Here is a 10040-nt window from a genome sequence, read left to right on the forward strand (position 1 = left end):
AGAGAAGTGTATGGAGTTCTGAACTTCAAAGTCTGAAGAAAGTATAAGGCTTAGTTCTATTTGGAGAAAAAAAGTCAGTCCTGGCAGTGACATGTTACAGTGATGACATAATTACTGGCACGCGACGACGTGCAGAGCATCCTCACAGTTACATCTCGGACTGAGAGACACATCATCACAGTATTAAACAATCCCACGCGTAGGCTACAGGCTTTACAAAACTGCGTGCATTCTGCAGGAGGTTCTTAACTGAAGTGAAAGGTTTCTGCGCTCCGCCCGGGCGAATAACGGTCTGGAATTTTACGGTAAGAAACGTTGTTTTCACAACCTCGTGAGAATTAGGGTTAGGGTTAGATGTTATGGTTAGGTTAGGTGACTGAGAATTATTAAACTTTATCCTTAAAACGTTGACTTCAGCTCTCGTCTCGAAAGCGTTTGCACTAGGTGCTGTCTCCGCGGAACAGCGGCGTAACATTACGTTTTCGATTTGGTATGAACGGAAAACTAATTGAAAAGACCAAGAACAATGTAGGTTTCACTAAACTATGTATGACAATAATTAAGCATGTTAAAATCATATATCCTTTTATCATCAAATCTTAATTAAACATGTTTGTTACCGTAAATTGTAACATCATGTACTTGAGCCATAAAGGCTACCTGCCTTGTAACTCTTGAGAGCAAGTAATATACATCCCATGCATAGATGGTTTTTAACATAATTATGTCTATTTTATTGCTTTTTTTATATAAATGTTTTATGTCAATGTTAAATGAATAACATTTCAACGAATAGCCTATCAAGGACATTTCAGAATGCAGAAGTAGGCTATGCATGATGGTATTTGTGGTATCGATCTAAACTGCACCAAGGCTACAACTCTTTATCTCAAAGAAACAGGCTAGGTAAAATGAGAACAAGTCGCTTTTAACAAACGCACTTCATCATACATTTCTCTATGCCGCCAATTTCCATAACACACACCTATCGCCTGATAACCGGTTGTGTTGGTTGGTTGTGTTGGTTGAGACTTAAAAGCTTGCACTGTTAGGCTACTTAAATTTTGTGTTCACCACTGATCAACCGCTATAGCCACTGTAATCTAGATGCTGTTGTAAACTATTCATGTAATTCTTGCACTTATTGCAGTGGATGCACGGTGTTATTTTTATTTATTTATAGCTGCGATAATGTGTAGAATTGAAATTCAGAGTAAATTAGTCAAGGCAAGACAGGTGCGCGTTTGACCGAAATACTGTAAAACAGGGGATGCGTGATCACGAGACTCGAGACTTGAGAGCCCTAATGTAAGAGCTCTCACCCATGAATACACAAACAAGAACACACTGAAACTTGTTAACAACAACACACACACACACAATCTTCCTGACAAGCAGGATGTAGTTTATTATCTTGGTTTCGAATTCCACTGCTTTCTTTAACCTCAGAGTTTGGTTACCTACAATCTTTAGCGTGCCTTCCTCCAAATACATATTGTCCAATCAAAGGTAGGCTACTTAATTTCCACAGATCCAAAACCGTATCCAGATACGCACAATAGAAGCGAGAATGACAAGAGATTAAGACATGAGAACAACAAAAACCGCACGCCTTAAGCAGTACTTCTAAGACAATTGCAAACAATTGCTCCTTTAAGAAGGAACACAACTGGCTGAATTTGGAGTATGCAAAATGTATGAATAAATATTGAATAATTAAATAACAACAGAGGAAGCAAAGCCCATCTTCGCAGAAGAGCATAAGGTAGGAGAGATATGTTATATGTATACATTTCCCACATATGTATGTGTTATATATATAAAACATTGTATAAAATGAAATAAGATGTAACTACTACAACCTATGCTCGTGGGAGTCTTCTGTCGGATTAGGATGCTATAAAGACACATGTCAGGATGGTGTAATCATTTGGAACTAAGTACATCAGCAAAATGTAGATAACACACATTTGCAAAGAAAAAGCCAAGTGACCTGATCAACTGTGCACGTGACCAGATACATTTTGTGTTAGGTGAACAACAGCATACTGCTACACAAAAATTGATAGGAAAATAGACTTGGGAAGTCACACATTCACAAAGACTGGGAGCTAAATATTAACAGATTTTATTAACCTCTGTAGAAAACAGAAGGTTGAAGTTGTTGTCAAGCAGTGACTTGGTATTTCAGAGGCGTAAAGTAAAGCATTAAGGATTCAGGTGGCTGAGCGGTTAGGGAACTGGGCTAGTAATCCAAAGGTTGCTGGTTCGATTCCTGGCTATGCAAATCAAATGACGTTGTGTCCTTGGGCAAGGCACTTCACCTTACTTGCCTCGGGGAGAATGTCCCTGTACTTACTGTAAGTCGCTCTGGATAAGAGCGTCTGCTAAATGACTAAATGTAAATGTAAGGAAAATCTTCTCACATTCTCCCTCATTCTTACATTTATCTCTCCCTTTCTCTCTTTCTCTCCCTACAATTTGAACTTATTCTCTCTCTCTGTCTCTCATTGTTTGATTTTCTTCTGTTTCTCTCTGTCTCTCTGTCCTTGTCTCTCACTCCCCCCCCCCCATTTGTTACTCTCTGTCACTCTATCTCTTCATCTATCTTTCCCTCCTCTCCCATTATCCAGATATGGACAACAATACTCTGAGAGACAACTCCAGCCAGAACTGTCCGTCCATCGATGAGTTCCGGAACCAGGTCTATTCCACCGTATACTCCCTAATCACCGTCTTTGGCCTGGTAGGAAATGGCTTCGCTGTGTTGGTACTGGTCCGAACCAAGCGCCAGAGCTCGCCTTTCCATGTCTACATGCTCAACCTGGCTGTGTCCGACCTGCTGTGTGTCAGCACGCTCCCGCTGAGAGTCCTCTACTACGTCAACAAAGGCCAGTGGAACATGGGAGATTTCCTGTGTCGCATCAGCTCCTACGCCCTGTACGTTAACCTCTACTGCAGCATCTTCTTCATGACCGCCATGTCTGTCACCCGGTTCATTGCCATCGTCTTCCCTGTCCAGAACTTGCGCCTGGTGTCTCAGAGCCGCGCTCGCCTGGTGTGTGTAGGCATCTGGGTGTTCATCTGCTCCGTCTCCTCGCCCTTTCTGATGTCAGGCGAGTACTACGACCCAGCCACCAACAAGACTAAGTGCTTTGAGCCGCCACAATCGTTATCTTCGCAGCGCGGAAGACCTGTCCAAGCTGACCTGTCCAAGCTGAACATGCTCAATTACTTTTCCCTGGCGGTGGGCTTTATCCTTCCCTTCCTGATCATCCTGATCTCCTATGCCGGGATCATACGGGCACTGCTGTCACGCGCCCAGACCTCACGGTGCAATCGCGGCTCGGGCTCCAGGGCCATCCGTATGATCATTATCGTCGCCCTGGCCTTCCTGCTTTGCTTCACTCCCTACCACGTGCAGCGCAGTCTTCACCTCAGCTTCCTGACGCGCACCGACACCACCTGCGACGAGGTCGTGGCCATGCAGAAGTCGGTGGTGGTCACGCTGTGTCTGGCCGCGTCCAACTCCTGCTTTGACCCGCTGCTCTACTTCTTTTCCGGGGAGGGCTTCCGACGTCGCCTGTCCACCATGCGGAAGCCCACCATGGTAGGGAACTGCAGGCCCCAGGCACTGCCCAGCCCCACGGAGAGTCCTGAGGGGGAGAACTGCCAGCTGAAGGCCCACTGATGCTGTGCCAGTGAGCCAGACATCAACACGCTTGAGAGAGAGAGGTGGGTTAGAGTCGTCACACGCTGACCCGACACTGTGTCTTGAGAGGAGCTGCACTTCCAGAGAAGACAGTCTTTTGTGTTTCTGATGGTATTCTAACTCACTCTATGGCGATAGTGCTAACACTCCATTCACTATCGAAAGGGCATTCATTAATTGACCTGAAGCAGAAACTTCCTTCTTCCTTAGAATGCCACCAAGCTGGTTGTATACACAGAAGATTATAATGCCCCATTGTCTGCCTCTTACCTGTTTGTTTTTAATGTTTCCCTCAAACCAAACACTTAAAACCAGTGTTGGTGCTCTGCTAATGTAGCTCTTAGCTTTCATCACCATTTGGTGAAATTATGCCTTCTTGCATATTTGAAGATATCATGTAACAACTTTAAAAGGGAGGATAGAAGGATTCTGATTATGACATACAGACTGAGAGACAAAGTGTCAGGGAAAACATTTAAATGGTATTCCCTGACTGGTTTCAATCTCTATCTTACTAGACAATTAAATTATTGCATGTGTTTGTGTGTATTTATGTATATGAGCAATGTGAGTAATTGATGATGAGTAATTGATGTATTGAATTCAATATGTGATTAATTAAATCTAGTGCACTTAAATATTGGATAGGATTTGTCTCATGACTGGTTTCACGTTCATCAGGTCTGATGTTTGCGCTTAACTTGTGGCCAGTATTGTAGGACAGCTGTTGGGTTGGAGAACTTATTGTACTAAACTTTCATTTACTTGAAAGTTTGCACTCTTGCACACAACATAAAACTTCTAAGTGTGCTTTAAATCCTGTCTGCTCTTGTGTTACATAGATTTCTACGTAAAAATAAAATTGTTATTGTATGGTCCTGACAGCTTTGTTCCTGTTGTAAGCACATAAGGACATGAAAAACACATGACAAGGTGCTTACAAGAATGTAATATATATATATATATATATATATATATATATATATATATATATATATATATACATATCGTTATGATGAAAATCTAATGATTTGGATTAACACATGCAAAGAATAATTCTTGAATTTTCATAATCCATTAAATATTGTGCTCCAATGATCGGGTCCAGGCCTATCTGCAATACACTCTTTCAGCCACTATGTGTCAGCAAAGTGCAGAAATCCTCCTTTCTGCGCTGCATGTTGAGGGAAGTGTACCCCCCTTTGACCCTGACCAGAATGTAGAACAATCAAGATCAAGTTTAGTGTAAAGTCCACCTTTCATATTTTCATATTTTGTCTCCTTAAAGAAATGAATGAGTTTGTTACTAACTTTCGAGTAATCAAAGGGTGAAAGGCCCTGTGTGTAGATCTACTGTTCTGTCTGTGACAGACAGCTGTAGAACTTCATGTAAGTTATTAAGAAATGTATGAAAATTCTCCCATGAAATTCTTATCTTCAAGTTCTGAGAACACATTTCATACACTACACATCCATGTTACAGCTAGGCTCTGACACGTGATACAGCTTTCTATGTCAACGCAGGTTAGTTGTTGTGTCAGCGCTTTTCCTTTCCTGCGCCTCTCTGCTCACATTCAGTCGTTTCTGCCAAAAGTCATTTTAAAGATGAAGCTCAATGTTCTAGCGGTTTCCTCAAGATTAGGGTTATCCGGTGACATCTGAAATTTGGAGGGAGGTACCGCAGAGCAAACGTCAGCATGTAGGAGTGCTAGAGGATTGTCTGCAGTGAATCAAGACCCATAGAGCAGAACACACAAGGACACTTCGGTCAGGCTGTCCAGGACTGACTGGGTGTGTGTGTGTGCGGTTGTGTGTGTGTGCGTGTGCGTGCATGTGCATGTTTCCATTTCCGTAACGGAAGGGCAGGAAGGATGCTAGAACAACAATGGGGCAATTTAGCATCATCACTGCCCATTGTAACTAACATCATCGGGTATGTGTGTTTACATATTTGTGGATGTGTGTGTGCACGTGGGTGCAAATATGTTGCGTGTAAATGTGGATAAACGCATTTGCATGTGTATAAGCATGCAGAGTATTGCATGTTTACACATGCGCTGGCCCCTGCATGTCTGTGGCACAACCTGAAATAGACCAGAAGCCAAGTGCGAGTGCCGCCCACACACCCCTACACCCCGTGGGTGTGTCGGGGTGGGTGTCTCAGGGTTGATGGGTGGGGTTCAGGTTCAAGGTTCAGGGGGGTGGTAGCTGAGGTGCAGACGGGACTGTGTGGGTCTGGAGTCTGGAGAACCACTGTAGCCCTGGAATGTGCCCCAATTCACATAAGGAGTCTGTCACTTCTCACTCAATAACCAACCAGCTGAAACATGAACATAGCTAATGTCACTGGTGCTAAGTCAGACGTTAGGCTGGTTGTTCACCCCAGTGCTGTGATACTCACCGGCCCTGTCCTCTCACACAACTCCCCATGCCCCATACCCCTACAGTCTCCTCATCTCCCACCCAGTCTCTCCTTCCTCTACAATTACCCGTTGTCCCAGTTACTGTCGTCGTCCTTCTATGTTTTCGCCCTAATTGCCAAGTCTCTCTGTGACAATCCAGCTATTTTAATCCATCTCTACCCCACCCCATCTCCCTTCCAGTCGCCCTCTCCTCTCCTATTCTTCCAATCCCTCTCTCCCACCCCATCTCTCTCACACCCTCCTTACTAGGGTCCATCTCCTTGCTAACATGAAACCCGTGACTAGAGAGCCGGCCTCCTCCACAGGGCCTGTGTACTCCACAGAGACTATTTTGGTCTGCCAGTGTATTTCTGTCTCCTTGACGAGCATGATGTGACGCACACACTACTTGGAGAGAAAGGGTCTTCAGTGTTTGTGACCCTCCAGTCAAAATGTTATCACCCCATCGCTTTCCAAATCATATCAAGTCTTCTGGCATTTACCAAACCCACATTTTACTAGAAAAGACCAGAACCAGTGTGTTAGATGCTGTAACCAGGGCACAAACCATTTACAAATTTAAATAGAATGACAGATCAGGTTTAAATGATAAATATTAAATGATAAATGAGTAATTCAAAGACTTGTAGTAACTTGAATACCTACCTCAGGCTTTTTATGTAATCTCTAACTGATATCACTGTATATTTTGTGTAAATATGACACAATTTCAACTATGTTCTATTTCATTAAATTAGTCATATTTACTTTAAACCCATCCTTAAATAAAAAATCTAAAGGCCTAGAAAATTGTATTTCCTCGTGCATAAATATCACAGGAAGTGACGAGAATAACATTTAGTGGAACCTTTCAAATCGTCACGTACAACTGGATGACAGGATAACCAAACACGTCATGTTGTAGACACAAATAGCGCAGTAGTACTGTGAACCTCAAAAGAGCCCATTTGTGAACTGAAGAATTTCCTAACATACATGCCAGAATTACATTAAAACAGACGACCGGGTCCATCTGGACGAAAAATTAGTCTGGAATTACAGTGAAATGGTAACTTTATTTATTTATTGCCCAGAGGCTAAGGGACTCTTCTGACCACGAGGAACACAAGAAACCCTTCTGTCCCTAATCAGCCAAGCGGCCCCATCCCCCAGGCTCCTTCTAATGTCTCATTCATAATGGCATACTCTTTATAATTTACTGATAAGGTGATACGCTCCGTCAAATCAATTCATGTGGATCGGTCTGTGATGTGGTACTTGATGTGGTTGTGAAGCTTTTTACCTCAATAGTGTCCCTGTCGAATGCAAATATTATTGAACTCCCCCTTCAAACACACACATTATCTACTGTAAACTTCTCACTTTCTAACTCTCTAAATATCTCTCTAAATATATCATGGCTTAAACAATGTATGTTTTTTGCTGAAAATAAAACATTCCCCGCATTGGTTTCTCGCACCCCTGACCTCATTCATGACTCTGACCCTGACCCTAAGCTTTGCCTTATTCACTGTTGCCCCCACACAAAGACACTTATCATGAGGGATCATGACCGCACGCCTCAGTCAACAGGAACAGGCCCACAGGAAACTGATGTGAATGACCGCTGGCTTGTTTGCTTGCTTGACAAAGTCCAAAGTGGATCACTCTGCCTAAGTGTAAAGTTAATGCCACAGCACATCATGCATAATCTCAACTTTGAACATCTGCCATCAGTGATTTGATACACCACAAGTGGATAAATGATAATGTGGCTGTTGTATTGTGTGTGTCCAACAGAGGGCGTTAGTGGGTTTAACTGTTAGCGGGCAGACAGAGATCAGAGTTTAGGAGGAGAAGCGCGTGAGATGGTATATATATGTAAAAGTGAGCAGAGGAGAACATGAGCACTGACTAGACAAAGACTGGACGAGGGGGCCACTGGCACAAAACAGGGCTTTGTTTGCGTTCTGTGGGCTCACATCTTCTGACTCACTCTAGTGTTCAAGGACTCTACTGAAGAATACGGCCACCAAGGGAAAGCCGCTTGGTGAAACACAATTTTGCTGAAGTACGACAACGTAGAGGATTTGGGGATTTATAGATAAATGATTCACAACATGGTTGTCTGTATCTCTAGAGAGTAACCAAACACCAACATCTCTTGAGTCAAACTCCAACGGTTAATATTTACATCTTTCCATCTTTGTCTGGATACCGATAAATATTTGCAAGTGTTCTTTATGCTTAAATGGTGGTGAATCCCAGCTCTTTGTTGTTAAAAACATTTAAAGACGTTTGTGATGTTTGAGTGCCTTTTTAAGATAGCCTACTGTAACACATCGCATGGGTGTGTATGTGTGATGGTTTGCCGTGTTCATGTTTAACTTTGATCATTTGAGGAAACCCCTAAATAAATAGAATAATAATAAAATAATAAAAACACCCACAACCTTTCACCAGAATCCTTTTTTTTTTTTTACTAGGAAGAGGCAGCCTAATGTTTTGGGTGTGTAGATTATTATTGTATTTGCTTCTTTTGAGCATTACAAGTAGCTTAAGAATTTGGAAAGAAGCTTTGAGAGCTTCACAGTTTATCCAGGCTAGAGGAAGCACTGGAACAGCCGATGTTGTCTTTTGTGATTTTTCGGGGGGTTGTATAAAAGTTTACTCTGTAAACATTTGTAACTATGTGGCTTTGTTCTAATGTCTGTCTTCTCTGTGATACTGACAATGGAAATAATGTAAAGTAACTTCAACTTATTTTTGTTTTGAATTGGTTATCATAGCTAGTATGAACTGTACACTATAGAAGGGAGGGATAGTCAAGGATTCTGCAAGAGGTGTCTCAATACTGCCAGGGGCATTTAAACCCACAATGTTGGTCTGGCATGTGCCTTTTCCAACAAATTAATTGCTTCGGTGGCTTGACCTTGAACATAAGGACAATCACAGACGGAGGGCAGGGCTCAATGGATTCCCTCAGCCGGGTTGAGATTGATCTTCAGGTTTGTCACTGAACAGTGTCACTGTCTATTTGCCATTCGGCCTGGAGCCTGGTTAGGCTGCAGACTCATTACACTGCAGATTCATTACGCTGCAGATTCATCCAAGGGCCCTGATTACAGCTGGGATCAGGCGGCATCACCCAGGGAAGGATCACGCTGGCCAACAGATAAAAGAGAAAAACAAGGAAGTGTGTGTGATCTAGCTCTCTGGGCTGAGGATGTTCTGTACCGTCTTCTGTTTAGAGAGGACGCCACTGTGGGCCTTTGTTTCAGGGGTCTTGTGTCTGAATTTCAAAGCCAAGGTTAAAAAAAAAACACCGTTGTGGCCTAAGGCTAGGTTTGGTTCGAAATAGATGTCTTGTAAACAGGAGTGTTTATGTCTCCCCCTTAACTGGCCTTAAAGGGAAGTTTGTGAAAGTATGTAAGTGTGTTTACCATTCTAACCCCAGTCACTTTAATAGGTGTGTGTGTGTGTGTGTGTGGTACCATGTAATCTGTGATTGTCTATTCCACTGGGAGTTTAACTGTCTCTCTATCACCTGTATATGTTCTCATGTTTCTCATGTGAATTCTCATGAGTTTCTCATGTCCAAGTAACAAGAAGAAGACTGGGGAAGACTGGGGGAGACTGGGGAAGACTGGGGGAGACTGTGGAAGACTGGGGGAGACTGGGGGAGACTGGGGGAGACTGGGGGAGACTGGGGAAGACTGGGGGAGACTGGGGGAGACTGGGGGAGGCTGGGGGAGACTGGGGAAGACTGGGGGAGACTGGGGGAGACTGGGGGAGACTGGGCATGGTTGAGGGGGACCGGGGAGACAGATGGACACAGAGGGAAACAGTGTAGACTGAGTGGTACTGTGTATGTGGAGGGTCCAATTTGCTTGGAGGTTAAAGCTGAGGGGTTTCTCCCTCAAATG

The 10040-nt window shown here is 43.3% G+C and overlaps 1 protein-coding gene across 2 annotated transcripts; it reads left to right on the forward strand.

Annotated features, from left to right (window-relative positions):
* The first annotated feature begins 216 nt into the window (after positions 1 to 216).
* cysltr1 (cysteinyl leukotriene receptor 1) lies at positions 217 to 4590 on the forward strand. 2 transcript variants are annotated; one of them, XM_067247851.1, is made up of 2 exons: positions 217 to 305; positions 2634 to 4590. In XM_067247851.1, exon 2 carries the CDS (start codon positions 2636 to 2638, stop codon positions 3689 to 3691), a length of 1056 nt encoding a protein of 351 aa, XP_067103952.1. In that variant the 5' UTR covers positions 217 to 305; positions 2634 to 2635; the 3' UTR covers positions 3692 to 4590. The 2 variants fall into 2 exon arrangements, with proteins under 2 accessions (XP_067103952.1, XP_067103951.1); XM_067247850.1 differs by lacking the exon at positions 217 to 305 and adding an exon at positions 1599 to 1765.
* The last annotated feature ends 5450 nt before the right edge of the window (positions 4591 to 10040 follow it).

The sequence above is a fragment of the Osmerus mordax genome, chromosome 12 (assembly GCF_038355195.1).
Source record: "Osmerus mordax isolate fOsmMor3 chromosome 12, fOsmMor3.pri, whole genome shotgun sequence".
NCBI lineage: Eukaryota > Metazoa > Chordata > Actinopteri > Osmeriformes > Osmeridae > Osmerus > Osmerus mordax.